Here is a 21696-nt window from a genome sequence, read left to right on the forward strand (position 1 = left end):
CCTACCTTCTTCTGGAGCTTGCCATTTTAGGAAGCAGGGGATTTATGAATAACTTCACTGTCTGAATTTAGTATACTTTAGTTAAAAGGGAGTTAGAAGTACATTGTTATTACACAGACCAAAACAGAAGCTACAGAAGTATTTAACTTGCAACTGTTCCATTTTCAGCTCACAGAACTGTGGGGCATGTTTTTTCATTCATATTAATTGAATTTTAAAGTGACCTTGTACATGTATTGATTTGAATTAAAATTTTCTACATCAAGGACGAGTTGGCATATATCCTTCAGGCAAAATACTAAAAAGCCAAGTGCTGTCTTAACAGGATATCGACAGAAGAAGTTGAAATTTAATAGGAGAAGTTGGCTTAGAAAGGAAATTGTTGCCTTTTTGTTACAATTGAAAGGTATCTTTTCTGTGTAATGGAAGAAGTTTGTTTCCATTGGTATTTGTGGGAATGCAGGGACATTTCAGTGGCCATTAAACAGGGACCATCTGGGTGACTCTTTACCTCTAGGAGAAGAGACCTGCACTACTGGAGCTCAGAGTAGAATTATCAAATTACTTTTTTTACCAGAGCCATTAGCTTTTTATTACCTCCTTTCAGGTGATCTGTAGGGACACAGTCGTGTATGACTATAGGTGTAAATTATATTCCATAAGTAGATCTTTTCTGAACAGGGACTCCGGTTAGCCGAGTTGAGCCCGTATTGAAAGAAAATGGTTTGCTGGAAAATGTGATTTGTAAAATACAGTTGAGGTGACCAAAAGCATTAAGTCCTGAAAACAATTACAAGTCTTGATTATTAAAGGGGGGGGGGGGGGGGGGGGGGGGGAGTGCAGGGGGGGCGGGGAAAGGGTATCCTGTTTATTGAGTATAACACAGAATGTGCTTTACCCTGAAAATAGCTGTGGAGCATACTTTTGGCTTCCAAATCTAACAACATCTTCCAGTCTAGTGACAGGCTGTTGTTCATTCTTTGTACTACTAGCCTCATTCTTTCAATGCTGTTAAAATGATGAACTATAATTTCTCTGAGCTATGCTTAGTTACAAAAATCAACTGAAAGTCCTGATCTCTTTTTCCAGCCAGTGCAGTATCTACAGGAATCCCGTGTCAAAACAACAGTGGCACAAAAGTTTTCTGCTTCAGTGCAAGAGCACTGTAAGAGCTAATCCCAACAACCTGGCCAAAGCTGCTATGCGTTCTGTATTTGTATTACCATGGTGCCTGTGTGCCCCTGCTCCCAGAGAGGACCCCTTTGCACTAACCGGTGTGTAAGCTGAGATTGGAACCATAGTGCCTTCCTCGGGGAGCTTGTGGTTTAAGACACCCCTCTCAGGACAGGTTTACACAGCTCCTTACGTGTGGGAGACAGCAGAACCCTGCTTTTTTGGCATTCAAGCGAAGTGGGTGGTCGAGGCTGCTGTTCTGGACCAGTCTGCAGAATATGACCTTTCGGTGCTGTGTGATGGATGATAGCTGGGCTCTGAGCTGTGACAGGTTCTGGAAGTGTGGAGTGAATCATGGGACGGGTATGAAAACAGATGACCTGGGAAGAGGCAATGAGCAAATGCAGAAGCATTTTTGGAAGATTTGTACTGGTAAATCTTGTGGGAAGGTTTGAGGCCAGCAATAAGTATACGCAAGCACACTGGAGTGCCAAACATGGGATTTTTTCAGCTTGTTACATTCTACTGTTCACTCTGAGGATTTTCAGGCATGTCCCACACAGGGTTCAGATCAACTTAATCCAATTTATTTTTTTCTACCTGGCAGCAATGTGAGATACCATGCATGCAGTACGTAAGGGAGGGGGAAAGAAGTGAGCATCAACTAAAATGTGTGAAGGCAGTGGAGCTAGAAAATATTACACGTAAAGCTGGGTCTGGGTGTTTGTAGGGCAGCCTTTTTGCTCTTCCATTAAGAAGACTTGTTGTTTAAAATTTCTTCTTTTCCTCATTTTAATTTTACTGTGTATGGTTGATGACTGACATGAAGTCATAAGACTCAGTTCTCCCAGTAGACCTATGTCCTAGCAAATTGCCGGTCTTACTAAGGTAGAAAAATAAAAACCTGTTAACTCTAAATGTGCTGACAACTTTTTTTCAAAGTGACTCCATTTCCTCATCTTAGCAGTTATGACAAAACTGTCTTTCTGATTCCAGTGGATGATCAGCATCATAAATGGGGCACCTCTGGCTTGTGACTTTGTATTTTTAACTTGGTTGATACGGTGAAAGGTGCTGAAATGACTGCCAGTTTCCTTTAATTGCAGATCAATTAGATCTTATTACAGAGTATCCTAGCAAGATACTACATGTAGACCCAAATCCACAGCTCCGGATATTGTAATATGGTGTTCCACACATGTTCAGAACCCCCTAATCTATTGTAAGAAGGTAGGAATCGGAAAAAGCCAGTCATGGTATGTGCATGGCTCAGGCCTCGGTAGAAGTTACCCCCCTTCAGCCTGGAACATTTTTCTTCAAAAATTTTTTCTGACCTTTTTCTTTTGTGTTCTTGCCTAGCAGCCTCTCTTTTTCAAGTCTTATCATTGACTCGGGTTTTTTTCCCTTCTCATTTCCCTGTCCTCTCTCATGCTGTCAACTTGTTCTTCCCTGTCATGTAGACCCTTCTCTCCTGCTTTCTCCGTGTCCCATGCCGAAGAGTTGTCATCAGTTCTTTCTAGGATTTGTGATTCTACCCTGCCTATACAGTGATTATAATAAGCAATATTTATGGTAGTTTGGGTAACTGTTCTGCAAAGTTCTATATCATCACCCCATTCCTACCACCATTTGCCCTCCTAACCCTCCTCCAGCATGATGGTCCCTGCATCAGCTTTGAGATGGAGTCTTTGTGCTAGATTTTGTCTTCCTCCTTGGTGGGGAGAAGCATCTTGGCACTTCAGACTTGACCTGCCCTTTAGTCTCTTAGCATCAGGCTGAGGTTACTCGTGTTGCAACAAGGTGGTAGGTAGGAGTCATTAGCAGAGGTTAAAAAGGAAAAAGTGGTAACAAATCTATAAAGATGCATGTTGACTGATTTCCTTGGGCATGGATTTGTCTGCTGAGGTTAGCAGTGAAAACACAATTGTTCTAGTGTGTGTTAATCCATACTGAATGAAATAGTGGAACACAGTAGAAAATGAGCCACTGCTCGTTGGGGAATGTTAAAATGACCTAACTGTTTCTTTTTTATCTCAGTTTTATGCTTTTATGGGTGAAGAAAAACTCTGTAATAATCTCTGTATAACAAAACACAAAGAATTATTGTTAGACATCTTAACAATATTGGAGTGCAAGTTCATCTTTGAAATGTAAATTGATTTTTAGATTAAAATGCCTTCATTATTGCATTTTGGTCAATAATACAGTTTAGGCTTATTCCGGTTGTTATGCTCATGACTTACCCTATATATTTTTCATGATACTAGTTTTATTCTTTACACTTTACCACTTTCACAAAAGAAAATGAAACCTTTGAAAGTGTAACATTTTTACTTTTTAGCTATACTTCCCTTCTAAATTTTTTGTTGGACCTAAAATATTTTCCATTAAACTCATGGCATGCTTTTAAAAGCCAGCATGAAAAGAGTGATTTTTCTTTCAAATTATTTTTCTCTAAGTGGCCTTGTATTGGAGAGTATCAAATACATCGAAAATAATCACATTCGCTCATTGTTTTTGACAAGTTATTGAGTTGTGGTGTTAATAAAATTGAGAGAGTTGCTTGGCAGTGTCATGTCTACACAAGGGAATGCTGTGAATTCATACATTTTCAGTTGCAAATGAACGTTTGTTTGTTTTGCACTTTATGGTTTTATCTCTTCCTCATAACACATACTGGTTTTAGATCTTTTATTTTGGTCTGTCTATAAAATATTGAAAACTGAAATTGCATCAGCTTAAGCTGTTAACTTCATGGTCTTATGAATTCAGACACCACCAACTCTCCTTCAGCTTGTTTTTGTCCTTCTCCTGTTCTTCACAGGTTACCTTAGGAAAAGTGTTAAAAGTGATAGTGGTGATGCGGAGCCTCTTCATTGACCGGACGATTGTAAAAGGCTACAGTGAGAATGTCTATACTGAAGATGGCAAGGTAGGTTAGTGTATATCCAGCAACCTTAAATTTTTTTATCTGGTATTTAAAGGACAGAGAACTCCAGGAATCCCATCACAAGTAAGCTAGAAACATAAAACTGTCAAAAGACTCTGTGGATCTTTTACAGAATGCTCTGGTTTACATTTATCATACTTTGCCTGGATTTTTCATACCCAAATGTCTGACTTCTTTCTAAGCTTTGAAGCCCTTGCTTGAATTTCTAATTTATCACCTTAGACACCAGTTGCCTTGTTAGTAGTATCTGCTGAGAAAACATTTTTTCAGTGTACCAGTGCATCAGTAGCCCAAGGTTCAGATTTCTCTTTTTTGAGAGCCATTGGGAAATCTTGGGCTAGTTTTGTGCTCAACTTGATAAACGCAACGGTGAGACTCGTTGGTAGGTAGTCCTCAATAATTTGCTTGTCCGTAATAGCACACCTTGAGCAGCGGCTATTCAAGCCAGTGTTACCTGTTTCCACAAGCGATTTGTTTAATGAACAATTCACCCTGCTTGAACCTTCCAGTTTCTTCTGCCTGCACAGGCTCCATATGGCTCTCTTTAGCACATCAGGAGATGGTGACGGGACCTGATGGCCTTCAGCTCAGCTTCTTTCCCTTTTCAGGGTGGAATTGTCTCTCTTACCGAGACATCCGCCAGAACTCTCCTTTGCCAGTAACAGTACTAAATACTTCCATGTTTCACATTTTCTCTCTGGAGCTTTCTCTTCTGATTATGAAGCCTATTAAAATAAAAAGTTCATTATATCAGGATGCGTACTTGGCACCCATAGGCCATGTTATAATGAGGTGAGACTTCTTTTCCTTTCAGAAGTGGTAACTGTAGTTTAGCGCACAGAAGCACGTTGTGTGCTGACCCAGAGTTCAGCGGCTCTGAGCTTGAACCTCTGTTCTCTAGAAAGGGCCAGGAGCTGATGTGCTGAAGTAAATAGCACAGCTGTATTTCCCAGGTGAGAAATTCTCACTCGAAGGGCGGGGGATTGGCCTAAGAAGTAGTAAAATAGAAATTGCCTGATTTTTTTTGCATTATTCAAATATGCAGGTTTAAATACTGCTTTGCCGCAGAAGCAGCTGCACTATACTCCCTGTCTATTAGCATATAAATACAGACTTGGAGCACCAGCCCCTCTTCACCCCAAGTTCTGATGGGAAGTGAAATGATAGTCTGCCTAAAGAGCTCTGGCGGTGCTTGATGGATTCCTGTGTCACACTTAATTTGGGTGTGCTCCTTTCCTCTGATGAATCCAGTTTCCTTTGAAGCTCCCTTGAAATACAAGAATGCTATATGTGCTGAAAAGCATAAGTAAAAGAGTTCCTTTCTGAAACTCGGCATCTGGCGTTGGGCTTCTGTTTAGCTCAAGGTTGACTCTCTGGAGAGCTGTGAACCGTGTCTCTGCCATAGTTTGCTGCGAGGGGGAGAGCAGGACTCACCGAGGCCAGCTTTGGGCACAGGGTACTAACCTTTGTCTGCTGTCAGTGGGGAGCAGTTCAGCTTCTCCCAAGCATCGGTGCTAACACCTGGCTTATTTTCTTGCTTTAAGCCAGTCTGTAGGGGAGTCTGTTTTCTCCCGATTTAGCTTTCCGTGTCCAAAGCCAGGCTATGTGACTGCTCCCACGAGACTGCGTGAACCTGTGACCTTTACGTGGCAGTTTGCTGTTCCATTGGGCCATCCCAGGGCTTTTGCAGACCTGAAGGTCTGCATTTTTAGAATAAATAGGAGCATTTCATTTGTCTTAAGTAGAATTGGACTTGCAGCCACTCTAAATCATGAGTAAATTTGGCTTGGAAGCTTGAATAAATGCGTAGCTTGCTAGTTTTGCCAACTGGAGCACATATTGACAAACAGTAAGCTCCCTCTTTTTCACTAATTAACTACACTGGTAATTGGAGAACAAGAATAAGATTGTGCTCTTGCAATGATTCGCTTTCCTTATTGTGCCTGCTGGGAATGAGCGATTACAGTCAATTGCAAACATAGTCCATTCCAATTCCTTCCCTGTCACAACAGATGCTGTTGGGGAAGTACTCCAGTAAGGTTTCACCGTACTATTCCGGTTTCTCGGTTTCTAGCATGATAGAGGGAAGAATGCACCAGCAGTCAGAAGAGACACAGAAGAGTAGGAGAAAGATCAGCAAGTATCATCGTTATTAAATAACAAACATACAGAGAACCCTCAGGATCCACAGTAGGAGGTGATCGTTTTTCCAGAGAGCAGTTTACACAGTAACTGCTGATTTGGGGGTTAGGTTATGTATTCCTAGGAAGCATTTAATATTTGTAAATAGCAGCGGTAAGATTAACTAGGTGATATCGTACAATATGGCATCTTTTGTCTTTTCTGTAAGCAATGTTGGAGAAGGGACACTGGCTAAGTCGTCGTGCTTTTTTACACTCTAAATAGCTGAACGAGGGTCTGTCGAGTCATCCTCCTAAGTGCACGAGTCAAAGTCCTTTAAGTAACAAAAGTGAAATTCAGTGGGGGCTGCCCTCCAAGTAGAGCGGGGTTTGGGGCAACTAAATATATTCAGCAGTATTCACCAAAAGAAGGAATGGCTATCGTCGGGAGACTGGATGATCACACAGACAGTAAGTGAAAAATGGCCCGTGCACAGAGGAGGCCAGTGATTTTGCTTGTAGGTCAGGGGAGCAGTCATTGATCTCTGAAAGTGCAACTGTTTTAACAAATTTTGCGTTACTGGGAAGAAAAAAGGAAGAGATGAGTGCAAGCAGCACAGGTGTTGATGGTCTTCTGGTCCATTAACGTCGGGCAATTCTAGAAAAAAACAAATATGGGTGTTTCTCATAGTTATGGAACTGTGCATGGTAGCACACTAGCAGTTACAGAGGAGAGCTGACAGTGCAGTGTCGGGGTTGCTTTAGCTTGATGAGTGTTTGTACGTTGTGCTGTGTAGGTTGACAGGTGCTTCTGTGAAAACTTCACGTGGTTTCTGCTGTACTGAAGTCTGGTTAAATTGGGTATTCCCTCTCACAGATTTAAATACTTCCAAAATTAAGGTGAAAAAAATAGAAGTCTTGCAGTGAGTAAACTAAGACACTATGTTTTGGGGGGTTATTTTCAGGCTTTGCCTGTACAAAGAATCATTGCATTTCTTAAGTGCTTCATGCACTTCTCTCGTGAATTATTCACAAATGCTGCAGAATATGTCTTTGCCAAATTGCCAGCTGCATAACTTGGACATTTTTGGTGACACTTTGCAAAAACAATAGGTGAGATCTGGCAGCCTGTGGTGGGTTCTGTACACTGATCCCTCTGCAGTTTCTCTTGCTTGCCGTACTAACCCATTGTGTCTACCACATACTGATGCATTTTAATTAGCCTCGTGGTTTTAGTGATGGCACTGTGCCACCCTTAATTTCAAACTTTGACACACTCATTGTGCATTGAAATTTAACCGTGGATAGTAATTAATTACTAGTGTTGTCCTGATTCCTGAATAAATGAAGCTATGCAGCTCACCCTTGCAGGGCAGGTGTATTGTCAGCTGAGCCATTAGTAGCCCTAGTCTGCCAATAAAAACAAAAACATATTGGGATTTTTCTGGCATAACAACACCGTGCCTTGCATTGGATGCGGAGACCAAGAACCACCTTGACAGGGCATATTTAGAGTGGGTACTTAGCATTGCTGCCTAGCCAAATTCCTATTTTTGCATCTGTTAGACTTAACTAAAGCAACATAAGTGTCTCTGTTGAATTATCGTGTTAAGGAACTTGGGTTATGTTAATGCTATGGCTTCATTAATTACCCCATATCAATAAGAAAAGGCAGCTTTTAGCCTCCTAGCGTAAGAGAGGAAAAGAAATAGTGGTATCAAAGGAAAGCTTCAAAGACAGGCAGAGCTGTCTCTCGGGTAATTTCTGATCCCTGCATTCTTTCCACTTCAAAGCTGGATGTGTGTGTGTTTGGGTGAAGGGGGGGTTGAATCCGATTTCTCTAATAAGTGTTGGCACCGGACCTGTTTGATATTAGATGCAGGGAACATTCTGATTTGTTATCGCCTTTGAAATCGTTCAGACGACCTTCAGAAAATGGCCTCTTGTTACTTATGCTGGGGGTGGGTGGGGAGAGTGGGGCACTGGGAAAAAAAGCCCCAGTTTAATTCTCATGCAGAGGATGCCCTGAAAGTGTGCTTTCAGCAGTTTTTTAGTTACAAATGTGTGTCTTGATTGAAAGTGAAAAGTTGAAGAATAATAGACCTATAACGATACATTCTTTAATCTGCCTCTGCCTTAATCCTCAGTTTCAGGGGAAAGGTGGGCAGTCATTTAGGATGTATGCATGTGGTTGGGGGGTGGGGTAGTACCTTTTTCTTTTTTCTTTTTCTTTTTTTTTAAGTTGGAAAACATCATGTCTGTAAGACAGACATTCATTACTTTTCAGCATTTCAATCTTCATGCCAGCTAATGAAAATTCAGAACCTGTTGGATTTATCTTAATGCACCATCTGAAGTGGACTTTTTTTTTTGAGTTTAACTGGAGAGGATCACATACTTCGTTTGATCACTAGAGATTAGCAAAACCATATATATTCTCCAATTATAGCAACTCTGTCTGCAGTCCAAAGAAAGCCTTAAATTAGATGAAAACAGTTTTTTAAAAATGTGCATTGATTTTTTTTGTTTTGAAATGTAGACTTTTCTAATATGGCGATGCTTCCTTCCCGCCAGGGAAGTTATTACGGTGTAATTCAGGTGTTTATTCCAGTGTAAATGAAGCTCAGGTCCAAGTCCAGGCTGAACCGCTGCTTGTGGACTCACGTGTGAGTGGTGTTGGTGTTCACACTGGCTGTGAGGGTGGGACCAAGAGGCTGTAGTTGTGGAAGGTTTGTAGGTACATGCCTCAGGGTGCTTCTGTCTTCATCTAACCTGGAAAAGGCACTGAGACATCAGCTGCATTTTGTCTTACGGCAAGGGCAGAGGTACTAAGCCATGAAACATCTGTCCCAAAGTGGTTTTTGAAGTCTTTAACATTGCCTCCTGTCTAGACTGTGAGGACTGGGGATTCGAGGGTCACTTCTGTACCAGTATTTAGAATTGGGCTGCTTAACAGTGTTACTCTTAAAAGAACGGGAACTAGAAGTTCAGTGTTCTGAGCATTTCTAGCAATGTGAATTAATTACTTGGGTTCAGCATCCTTCCCCCTTTCCTTCTTCAGCCACCTCTAATCTGTTTTACTCGCTTCATATGACTTCTTCATGTCAGACTCTTTCTGTGCCTTTTAAAAGACTTGTAATTTCAGCTAGGACTTATGGGCACATAAGACAAAATGAAAATAATCAGTTGTACCTTACAGTAAAAGACATAATCCCCCCACTGTGAGAAAACGTGTCCAACCATGTTACCAAGCACTAGAGGAGCTATACCTGCTTCATAAATTCACTCCAAAGAAATTATTTTCTTCTGTCTAGACTAATATTCCTGAGGCTAATGCTGTATCGAGCACCTTTCCTATGACTAGTTTTGTGCATATGAAATGGTTGAGTACACTGGGATCTGCAGGGGAAAAAAAAGTGATTTGCAAGTCTGGGATTGATGGAAGTTCCTCGTTTTGCCTGCTGCTTTTCCTTGACAGAGTACAAGATATTCCACAGGGCTGGGCTAAAAGAGCATTAGCACGTCAGTTGAAATTGTTTAACATGTGAGCCATTTGGTTGTTTGATAAGGACAGCCTTACCTTCTGGTTTCTGGGGCTAATAAAACTTATTTGAATTTTGTTCTTTTAGTTTATGAGCACATATTTAAGTCGTGGATTTGTGCAGTTCTCTACAACCTTAAACTTCTTTTAGTGTGATTTTTGTCTGTAAATGTAAATGTACTTTCCTAAGGGATGTTTTATTTAGCCCCAGTAGACCAATGCTTTGGCTTAATTCCGCTAAACGTTCTTTGTGTCGTTTGTAACTGAATCACTTATTCAGACACAAAACAAGCATAAACGTAGTAAAAATGCCCTCATTTTAAAAACTGACTGAAGCTGGTGATTATTTGCATAGATCAGCCACAACCCCATACGAATGAAGATTTTGCTGTTTTTAAAGTGAACACATTAATGCAACAGGTCTTGTGCATATATAATTATTTTTTTTAATTTAAACTGTGATGAGCTATGTTCATTCTTCATTGCAATACAAAGGAAATCTTGTATCATTAACTCCCTTTCTTGGATTGCAACAGGCAATGGGTCAAAATAGTGAATACTGAGAAATACGTGCCTGTAGATCTGTTTGCCAGGGCTTTTAATTTGAACAGCTGCTTAGCTTCTTTTTCTCCCTAAAGCTTCTTCTTTACATGTACTAATATATAATTATTTTTTTTACTGTAGCTTGACATATGGTCTAAATCCAACTATCAAGTTTTTCAGAAGGTAAGTCTCACATAATTTCTCCCTATGTAATGTGTATAGGAGATGTGGAGTTTATTTTTAATATCTAGGCCCTTGTGTAAAAGAATTCAGAATTTATTCCTCTGTCATCACAACTTGCAAATAACAAACAATAATCTGTAATATCTGCTGTTACTGAATTTGGATTTATGCCCCATCACAGTTCCAGTCTATGTTTTGGAATAAGAAATTGGAGATTATACTACTGTAACCTTAAAATTTCATGAGGAATCTTCAAGCATTCTTTTTTTAGTTTGAACCTTTGGGGGGAGAAAGGACTGTTTCAGGTTCATTTGGATTTTGTTTAGTTGTTTGCATTGGTTTTGGTTGCCCCCCTCTCCTGAGGACCTGAGTTTAATAAATCAGTAGAACTCACTTCACAAAATGAGCTTGGAAATTTTTTCCATGGCGTTATTTTGCCTGCTTCTCTTCGCACGGTGGTGTAAGCGAAAGGAGTAGCTTACTGAAATGAACGCCATTCCAGAAAGTAAGGAAGGACCGATGAGAGAACAGGAGCAGTAAGTTAGAAAACTACTGAGAAGGTTGAAGTGTATTTTGGAAAGATCTGTATCTTGCTATTTGCTAGGCAGGGAAGAGGAGGCTTCTCTTTGAAGGCCTCTTGTCAAAATGCTGTAGGTTCAGGTTGATCCGGGTTTAAATTCCAGTTTCCTTACCTTCAAGCTACAGTTCAAGGAGCTGGAGTCTCCAGCTGGTCCACTAGCTTCTTTTCATCTACTTTTGTCGTTTATGTAACAAATGGGGGTCAGGAACTCGAAAGGGCGTAAAAGCAGGGGTCAAAAGTATGGCATATTGGCTGTATTTGTGCATCTTCTTTCCAAGTTTTCAGATGCGCTCAGAAGGGAAGACATTTGACCTATGATATTAACCTGCTAGAGATCAAACAACAGTTTTGGGGGAGGTTGGTTGCTCTCCCTCTCTGCCTAGCATGGAAGGAAAAATTCTGCTGCAGTTGATTCTTCACCCCAGAGATTAGTGGATTAAATATGCTTTCTTTTTTTTCTTGCTCCTCAAAAATATTTAGTGTCAGGCAGAGTAATACAGCTGGAAGTAAAACAGCATATATCTTAGTAACTTCACAGTATGCTTTAAAGTAGTTTTTGCAATGAAATAAATTTAAGGTTCTGTAATTAAGTGCATCATCTCAATTTTCCCATGTGTGTGTTTGGTTGTAAGCTCGTTTGGGCATAAGATTGTCTTCCTGGCTGTTTTGGCTTAGAATACCTCGGAAGGGTTAAGCCCTATTGCCGTAATTTGTGCTAAATGGTAAGAAATCATGAGGGTTTTGTTATCTAATTGTCAATATGCAAGATAACAGAGTAGAGTAAATGTACAGTTCACAGTTGAGGACTCGGGGAGCACAAATACGTAGAGTAAGTTTCTCTTCAGGTCCAGGAGATGGCCTTCAGACCAGAAGTGGAAGAAGTCAGTGAGAAAATATGAAATGCCCCTCTTACTGCTGCCGGCGTGGCTGCATTACAGATACATTTGCATCTTTATTCTGTTCCTAATTCTCTAAAATAAAGTGGTACAACCTGAATGTTAAGATCCTGTTCTCCAGTTCTGTCTTGGTAAATACTACCAAATGTATTAATATTTACTAAAAAAAGCCAGAAAGAAAAGACTGCAGGGGAAATGGTTACCTGTAATGGGTTGAACAGCTGTCTGCATTTTATTTTTTTTATACTGTTATACAATTTGTTGCCAGCTTTGTCACTGTTACCGTGAGCCACTTAACCTCTCTGGGGATCGGTTTTCTGCTCCCCATAGGCCGGGGTAATACTTGCTGACTTCACAGGAGCTCTTACTGACTTGGTTGCATAGTGCTCTCAGATTCTTGCATGAAAAATGTGATAGAAATGCAAGGTGATGGTACTTTCTGATCAATACATGCTGTACTATTGAGCTGATGGTTAAAGAAGTTAAGGCTAGGACCTAAGTTAAGTTTTCAAACAGATGGTAGAAAATGCTGTGGTTCAGCATAGTAAGTTTTCTCTGCGGTGCTGTCTTTCGTTTGGTTTTCTCTTTATTCTCTGAAGCTGCACTTGTATCCATGTGTAATACCCGGGACTAGTGATTTAGCAGTAGTAAAATGAAGGAAATAAAGTAGTGTTAGAGAAACTATTATGCTCTGTTATCAGTGTAGGATCTGTACTGCAGGATCTTCAGAACAAATGTTTTCATGCCATTAAAAAATCATCAGTAAATGTGTCGGAGCACATCTGAACGTTCTTGAAATGTGTTTCTCGTGGCAGTCACCAGTAACGCGATACAGAAGTGCTGCACTGAGAAGGAAAAACACAGATGAGTAACTGCTCCCACTGAGGAGGCTGGGTAGCCCTTTCAGCTCTGCTGCCTTTAACTGTAAAATCAGTCATCCCTCTGAAGGGCAGGGCCACTTCGCTTTAAAAGCTGGTCCAAGTTCTCAAACTCTGTCTTCAATGATAATATAACAACATCTGGAGCTCATAAGATACCTGCCTGTGGTAGCTGCAGGGCTGTCAAATTCTCACAGGGTTGCAGCGTGACTTTCTAGGTTAAGGACCAGAGACCTCTGATCTTCAATCCAACCCTGTCAAACAAAGCTAAATTTGTCCTGACTTTTTGTTTGCAAACGTTGGCTGTGTCAGCAAGCCTTTTCTCTCTCCTCCTTGTTAGGCAGGATACCCGAGTGTGTATAATTTGCTGGGGGATGGCTCCCGAAGGGCCCATTACTGGTAAAGTGTACAGTCATTTTCTAGGTTCCCTGGAGACTCCTTGAATCTGGTCCTGGGGTGAATAAGCTTTATAGGCATTGAGTCCACCAGCGGGGTTAGATTCAGAGAATGGAGCAGGGAAATGAGAGAGGGAAAGACTGAAAGGGCAAAAGCACAAGGAGCAAAGAAAAGGTTTTTCAGACTTCCACGTTGGTCTGACATTTAAACTCCACAGGAGCGGCAACTGTTTTGATCTTAAACCTCCTTATTTTAACACCTTGCTGCTCTTGATCCACTGGTGCAAGAGGAGGAACAAAACAGGAGATAATAGAATATTTGGGGGCTTAAATCTTGCTGAGAAGAGCGTATGTGAGGGCTGCATTGTTCCAGGTCGCTGTGCAGAGGATTAAAAAAAATACATATTATAGAGAATGGTGCAGTATTCATAACTTTGCATTCAAAAAAGAGGCAAAAATGCAGAGTAGTGGAACTGCTGCAAGTGGATCAAAATGGGAGATGGTGCTAAACATTGTTTCATTTCTCAAGCTGCTCAGTTAAGAGCAACATGGCAGGGTTTGTTGTGTAATAATCAGTTTGGCTGTTTAAGCCATCTGTGTAGGCTTTAAACCCATATTTTTCATTCTGACCTGAGGATCCCATTCTTATTTTCACCTAAACAGTCTATCAATTTTAGCATGCTGCAGACTGCTTTGTTTTGGCTTGATATTCTTCTTCCCAAGGCACGTTTTGACCTCAACTTGAGAAGCTGTTTGTGCCTATCCAGCTGTTTGTGAGCTGCGTGATCCCAAAGCGACGGAACTCGGGAGCACAATTTTCACCACTACAAGGGCACATAAGTATTGTAATGTATGAAGATGTATTCTTGTCAATAATCTGAGAATAAAATCACGTGCAGGATGAATGCATGCATGAGACAGATATTGGGCTATTGATGATGTCTGTTCAAGGAGAGGAGATGGACTGTTCCAGGGTCACCTGCATGGTTGCTGCTGTGCGGGATCGGTACTTGGCCCAGTTCAAAGACTCCTTAGGCAAAACAGAATTTTTATGATCCAGTCCAAATAAGCAGAACAAGTGAAAAAAACCCTCTGTGAGCTCTGAAAACAAGTGATAAATTTTATGCCTCAGACTAGTGAATTGGGAGTGAGGAAGGGTTTGTAAAGGATTTGTGTGGAGTTCATCAGTGCCTGTTCATAGAGGCACCATCTGTCATCCTTCCAAGTGCCTCTTGGGCACCAGGTTCTGTGCACCAGATTCCCTCCAGAGAGATTCACATGTGTTCCTGGAGAGAAGATTGAGTAATGGCAATCTTTGGAAACGAACAAAGGCACTCATTTCCACACAATAAAAGGTCTAAACACTAATAAAATAACAGCCCTGTTCCCACACTTTTTTTTCTTTTAGTGCTGTGATCATCCTCGAGAACTCATTGCTACAGGCTACTGTTAAGGCCATGAACTTAGCAGGGTTTTAAAAAAAAAAAAAAAAAAGAAAAAAAAACCCAAACAAAAACCAGAAAACTTCCAGGGGATTTAGAGAATCCCTTTATATTAGATGGAGTTGTCAGTGCCATACTTGAGGGAATAAACTAATAAGTAAGTGGGAAGGAAAGTTATGACTCTTAAAAGAAGTTTTGCACCTATTTTTGCAAAGCATATTTACTGGCAGCAAGATAAGGTAGGAGAGACATCTTCTATAATGTAGTCGTGTGATGTTTGTATTTTTATGGTTTAGTTTTTATGCCCTGTAGCTTCATATGTTTATGGACCATACGTAGTCTATGGTGGGGAAAAACTGCCATAGGTGTTTGCTTTTGTGCCCCTTATTCCAGTTAGAGGAAGCACTTGTTCAGCTTCCTCAGCCTGTGAATTGTAGAATGCTGGTTGTTTGGGTTTCTTTTAAATGAATTTTCAGTTTGGGGAATGCTATGTGACTAACAAGTATCATCAGGGCCCAATAATGCCATTTTTTTTGGATGTGTCACCTTTGGAAAGCACTTTTCAGCAGAGCAGTACCATCAAGTGGGTAAAGGCATTCTCTAGAAATGAGTGCTGCTGGCTCGGTTGAGACAGATAACAGCAGCTTTGTTTTCAGCTTGCCCCTGGGTGCTGGTCTCATGAGCTATTTATAACTTGACGGAGCAGGCAGCTGCGAGAGGGGAGTCGGGAGCCCCCAGCCCTCCGGTGCCGCAGAGCAGCAGCGTGGGTGCAGCAGGTGGCTTCTTGCCACGGCCGGTGACCAGGCAGCCCCGCTCGCCTGCTTGTTCGCCAAGAGTGACAAGTACATAGGATTTAATTTGCACAACGTCGCAACAAAGATTAGGTTCGATCCGTATCAGTCTGGTTTGTATTCCTGATGTGTATGGTGCCCCAGATGGGGGAACAGAGGTGCATGTAAGAAGTCCATGGTTGTAGTCAACTTGAATTTGGAAGCAAAAAGGAAGAGGAAAAAAAAATCTCAGGCAATATAATTAGCTGTTAACAAGAAGGGAAGTTTTCTTGTTCAAATTGAGTCTCTTTGCCAGATTCCCACCCGCCTCCCATGTAACTGAAGTCTCTTTTGCTCCGTGTCAAAGTGCTTAGTTAAACAATAGCTATTTTATTTAGCAAAATTATGTGTCAGGAGATTGCCTTGTCTTGCCTTTTTTTGGGGACAAAAACTCTTTTCAGTATATGAATTGTGAAATACTGAGCTTTTCTGCAAAATCTCTTGAAAATCTATTTCAGGGTCCAGAGCAACAGCTATCCCAATCAGTGTGTGCTCTCCTGAATAAGTTCCCATCTAAAAAGAGGCAGGGAAATTAGAAAGTGACTGATAACTTAGATAGCAGTAGGTAAAATAGAGCAATAAAAGTGAAGTTAATAAAATAAAACTCCAAAATGTACAAGATGTCATCCTCCATCCAGAATAAATTAGTTTGTGATTCCAGCTTGGCTGGAAGAAAGAGCGTGTCCCTTAAGCGAGCTGGCGCATATGCAGTTTGTTTTGCTTTGCTTTGGTGTGGAATTGTATCGCCATTAGTAAAGCTGAGTATTGATTTTTTTTTTATTATTATTTTTTTTATCTTTTTTCCCCCCCTCCTCTTTTCTTCCCCCCCGCCCCTCTCTTTTTTAATCTTGGCCAGTTTGTGCCCTCTTTCATCATCTCTGTTATCTTGGGGGGGTTAATTCTTCCTTCACTCCCGTGCACTGGCCAGTTTATCATTTGTCCAGCCCTTTTCTGTTTGACATCATGTTCTCTGCTGGGCTGAGGCGGGGGGGGGGTGTCATTCCCCTAATCCTCTTCCTCAGATTTGACACCTACTTTGATCTTTTTTGGAAGCACTTTATTAGCACTTGCTTATGGTAGAAATCGCCTCCTTTTTGTTCAGAAAACATTATTAGTGTTCTAGCAATGCTGGGATGGCTTTTATCTCCCTGTGGAATCTCATTAGCTTTACATTACAATAGGAACAGCATATGTGCAACTTCGCCAAAGTGGCCAGTCAATTTAAATTTGTTAATAGCAGAATTTTTTTTTAAGCAACTTTCTTCAGTGCCAACAGAAAGCAACTTTGTTTTTCAGGAAAAAAAATATTACAGTTTGTTAGAAGTAGAAATATAGCAGAAGGAGAGCGGCTGCTCATAAATATCTTCAGAACTTTCTATTCTTTGACATGTCTGGTACTATCCTATAAAAGCACTATCTTAAAAGAAAAAAAAAATCACGTAGTAGGGCTTGGTTTATAGTCATTTCTGAACACTACATGAGATGTGTTTAAAAGAAATTACTGATTTGACTTATGCTGTGCTAATAATGCACAGTTAATCATGTTGTTTCTGATTTTTTTTTTTTTCCTATGGTAACATGTAAGTGGCTTAAGCACGCTGAGGTCCATTTTGTGAATATTTTTGCAAACTCACCAGAATGTGCATGGTCCCAAAAGTTTTCCCTGCCAAATGTCAGAATCACATGTCCTTATTCACACTGAATGGGGCTGCTTTTGGAGTTAGTTGTGTACGAATGATGGGGAACAGAATTTGTTTCTAAAATTGTAGTACAACTTAAACTGGATTCAGTGTAGGCCAGACTGATTTGATGTAGTGTTGTGCGGAGGAAGTTTGTATGGTGTGAATTAGAGCCTGTCTGTACATGGATTTATTCAGGAATATATCTTTTACAGCTTCACCTCCCTGAATAGCTTCAAGCATGAGCCTCTTTCTCCAGTGAAAGTTTGAGTGCTTCAGCACAATTCACATTGCTGAATTAGACTGACTACAAATCGGGAACAAGTGGAGTTAGCTGGGAATAGCAATTGTAATTTCCGTTCACACTTCGTCTTAGTCAAAATGTCCTGTAGTATATGGACAAACCCTGAGAAGAGCACTACTTCTCCACGTTAAAACTAGAAAATACAATTTAATCACTAACTAGACAAGGACGTTGTTTGTTGGAAGCTTTGATATTACCAATGAGGACCATTAATGGATTTACAAGATGTGAAAGAGCTCTTGGGGTTGTGTTGTTTCAAGTTCTTTAGTAGTCCAGCTCAAAGAATTTTGCCAATAATTTCTACATTGAGCCTAGAACTTCTGAGTTCTGGGCAGCGAGTTGTTGACTGGGCTAGTAACTTGGGAAGCCTGACAGGCTCAGTACTATTAGTGAATTGTATCACGGCTGTCAGAAACTGTCCCCTTCCAGAATAATTGAAAAATAGTAATAATTAAAAAAAAAAAAAGCAACAAACAAACACACACCTACCCAAAACTCTACCGAAGCATTAGTTCTCCCAATTTTTCTTTGACTATTCTTGTTATTATAAATCGATATTTTATATGTATCGTGTCTAGCAGTAATTCCCAGATGTAAGATCTTGTTAAGGCCCCATCTTGGAAATTAAAAAGCTTTCTATCAGAAATCTTTCAGTAGTGCAAGTATTTATCAAGCATAATCATGTTAATCGATTCCTGGTTTCAGAGGAAATGAAACAGAGCTCGAAGCCTGTTTGTTCAATGTAAGCAAACTGAAGTAGGACTATAAGAGTTAAATATTTTAAGGTTTCCCATTTATCTCCCAAATCTCCCAAAAAATGGAGAGGAGCATACTAATATTTTTCTGTTAAAATGCATTTTCAAATTGAGGTATTTTATTGTGGTGGTTTGGAATTATTTTTTTTAAATAAAACAGACCAAAATCAAAGCATTGAGTTTTTTGGAAGTCATAACCCTTATGCTGATATGTTAGTTTTCCAGAAGTATTTAATTTAGCTACATTATTGACAATGATTTTTCTTTTGTTGAGCAAATCTGCATAGGTTGAGAGAATATATTGTCTATAGAAATGCCCAAAGCAAATAATGAGAACGTAAGAAGAGAGGACCGAAGTGCTTTCCTCTGACATGGTTTGCTTAGTGACTTTGCTTCTTTGTGATTTCACAGAATACATGGGATTTTAATCACAGAAGCATAGATTCTGCTCTTACGCTGTAGGTATTTGAAAGTTAGGCAAATTATTTGTTACGGATGCTTCTATTTTATGTGGTACAGGAGATTATTTTTTTCCTTTTTATGGCTGGGTTGGTAGTCCAAAGTGGGAAGAGAAGCATTTTAGTTCAGTGTTGTTCCATGTGGCATAGAGCTGGATGCCTTCCTCATCACTTGGCTCACATTAGCCACTGGTTTGGATTCTTCTACCACGCTATTAGGTTTTATTACGTTTATGAACTTCCAAAGGTGTGTTTGATTTTACTGTGTGCATACAGTTATTTATCACGATTGCTTCAGCTGATTCTTGTGTGACATTGGCAGAGGGAATGGAAACTAGCTGGCAAAAGCTACCCAAAATTACTTTGAGAATGTCTTCACAGTCATGTAATCCTTGGTTTGGACATCCCTGTGGAATATAGTGTTTTCCTGCAGATAAACACTGCTTTGTCCGAAATACAGAATGAATAAGGGTGTGTTCTCCTTTTGCCTGATGCAGGTGACAGATCATGCGACCACTGCCCTATTGCACTACCAGCTGCCTCAGATGCCAGATGTGGTAGTTAGATCGTTCATGGTAAGTGTATTGGAAAATACATTTTTCCACGTAGACTTCAGCATGCTTGCAGTGATTGACATCAGGCAGTTCCGATGCAGTTGCAGTTTCCCCTGTTTAAACAAGCTTGGCAGTAGAGCTTGACTGTAGTTCTTTGTATCCCATACCTGGACAAGGATGAAGAGCTCGTTCTGATTACCCTGGGGTAATTGGTGTTGGAAGACTGAGCTGTACACGATTCTTCTGTCACAGGTCTCACTATTAGCTTGATGATTCCAATTTGCAAAGCTGGGCTGGCTCATCTCTAAAGGCAGTTGGAAAAACTCTCTCAGCCAAATTCTTTGTTATGGCCCAGCTCTTCCACACTGTTTGTGCTGTGCAGGGAGTTGAGCTGTGGACATAGACAGTCTGCTCCGCTGGAAGCTCCCCGGTAAGAAGAAATTCCCTGTTAGTGTGTTCCAGCTGAGGCAGCTTGCTTGTCAGCTTGCCCAGTATGAAGTGAGGTGCGTTAGTTGGAGAAGGATGGGAGGCAGCAACACAATGGGGGAGAGTCCATTTTGCTGTGTCTGCTCTCAGCCCAAACGTTGTTCCTGAGGAACTGCTGGTCCTCACCCAGGACAACAGCAGGTGGTTTTGAGAACTGAGGAAAGGCTTCCTGAACTATTCAGCTGTTTTCTTACCGAATAAAGTTAATCAAATACTACCCTACCTTGATAGGCAGATTCAAGTTTATTGCCTTTAGTTCAGTTTGTATTTAGAATTGTATTTGTGAAATAAACTTGCGTATAAGCAGCCCTGTTAACCAGAGGGTGAGAACAAGGGTTTATGATTTGGAATTCCTCCTACCGGGATGAATTTTGGCAGCGGAGACTTGCTGTTCTCTCTGCTGCGGCCTCCCAGAGGAGGCTTTTGGGAGAGGTTTCCTCTGCAATCCAGACTTTTCCCTTCATTTACGTCCATTCCGTTAGCCCTTCACCTGGAGCAATAGAATTGAGACCTGTGGAAACAAACATCTCATGTTGCCATTCACAGTATTTAAGTGTGTACAGGAGCACTGGTTCTTTTTACATCTTAAATTCCCGCTGTGTAATTTCAGAACAGTCAGGCTCCCTTACTTGCTGTGCTGGCTTGTTTGTTTAGTAAAAAGGCCGCTAAGATGAGAGATTTGCAAAGGGCTTTTCTCTTGGAGTGTATCTTAAAATAATAGGGTTTGAAAGGTGAAAGCAACTTCTACTGGTCAAATCCATGTTCGACATGTTTCTGAAAATTAATGTTTAATAAAATGGGTAGCACATTTGTTTAAGCCCTGGACCTGCCTTATTGATTTGATAAAACACTACTAAAACTTTTATGAAAGCAAAACCAGATGTACACCAGGAGCATCAATATGTTGCTCCTTTCACGTGTCAGTTGTTCAATCCACGTGACAGGGTGTAGCAAAGCCCTAATTTTCTGATGGGAATAAAGAACGCATCTGGCTTGTTGGGTTTGTTTTTTTTTCCCCCCCTGTCAACAGGTGTCTCAAGTGCACAATTTAACTTCATTTACCTATTTTTGTATTATGGTTCAGAAAATTCGATTTCTCTGTAGTGCAAGCAAAGCCCATCCAAACTGAAGTAAATAACAGCAATTTACTTGTAGTGTTCTGTTGCCCTTGTCTCCATATTTACTGCTAAACCCAGAGAAGATCTAGTTCTTTGGGAGGAGAGTTATTGACAGCCAAAAGTTTGGTTGCTATAGAGAAGGCTCTGATGAAGATGGAAGGATTTGTTTCAATAAACTCACCTGACCTCTTCTTCAGAGAACAATTTTCTCTTATCGATGTAATTCAATAGGACTTTAAATGACAAGATTCATGTGCATCCTTCACAGTATAAATCTGCTGGTCTAGGTGGTTTTTAGTTGCGTATCTCCTTGAGTTGAGAATTGAGTTATGTAGTGCTCATGGCTATGTATGACAATGGGAACCATCTACTTCAGAGGCAGGAGCTTTACCTAGGAACACCTGAACTTACTCTGTGGTGTTCAGCACTAGCCTTTTTTTTTAAAAAAAATATTTATTTATTTTATCTATCTATCAGTGTAATCAGATTTAAAATGGTACAGTATTTTTATGACCAACGAGTATTGATTTTCAAATTGCATTAGAGAGGAAGTTAGTTAGCTTGCCGTGAAGATCCTTCTGTCTTCAGCTGTGAAGAGTTCAGACTGTTGCAGTGTGATTGCAGCAGGGGTGTGATAGATGATCATAGGAAGAGACAAACCAATATTCGGTTGAAGAAGGTACCCATCAAGAACAATTATATTCCAGTAAAAGTATGAGGAGCATTAAAATACTTGCCTTCTGTCATGACTCTCTAGCTGCAAATGCCTCCTGCCCAGAGCACATGAATTTCTACTGACAAATTTGCTTAA

General features: G+C 40.5%; 1 protein-coding gene across 1 annotated transcript in view; it reads left to right on the plus strand.

Annotated features, from left to right (window-relative positions):
- The window catches only part of MED27 (mediator complex subunit 27), a 94130-nt gene that overhangs the window by 71719 nt on the left and 715 nt on the right, over positions 1–21696 (plus strand). Inside the window, exons 5-7 of the mRNA XM_005231209.4 lie at positions 3998–4105; positions 10469–10510; positions 19225–19302. Of these exons, the coding sequence (XP_005231266.1) occupies positions 3998–4105; positions 10469–10510; positions 19225–19302 (228 nt within the window). The remainder of the gene's footprint in view (positions 1–3997; positions 4106–10468; positions 10511–19224; positions 19303–21696) is intronic.

This window comes from Falco peregrinus, chromosome 1 (genome assembly GCF_023634155.1).
Source record: "Falco peregrinus isolate bFalPer1 chromosome 1, bFalPer1.pri, whole genome shotgun sequence".
NCBI classification, from domain to species: domain Eukaryota; kingdom Metazoa; phylum Chordata; class Aves; order Falconiformes; family Falconidae; genus Falco; species Falco peregrinus.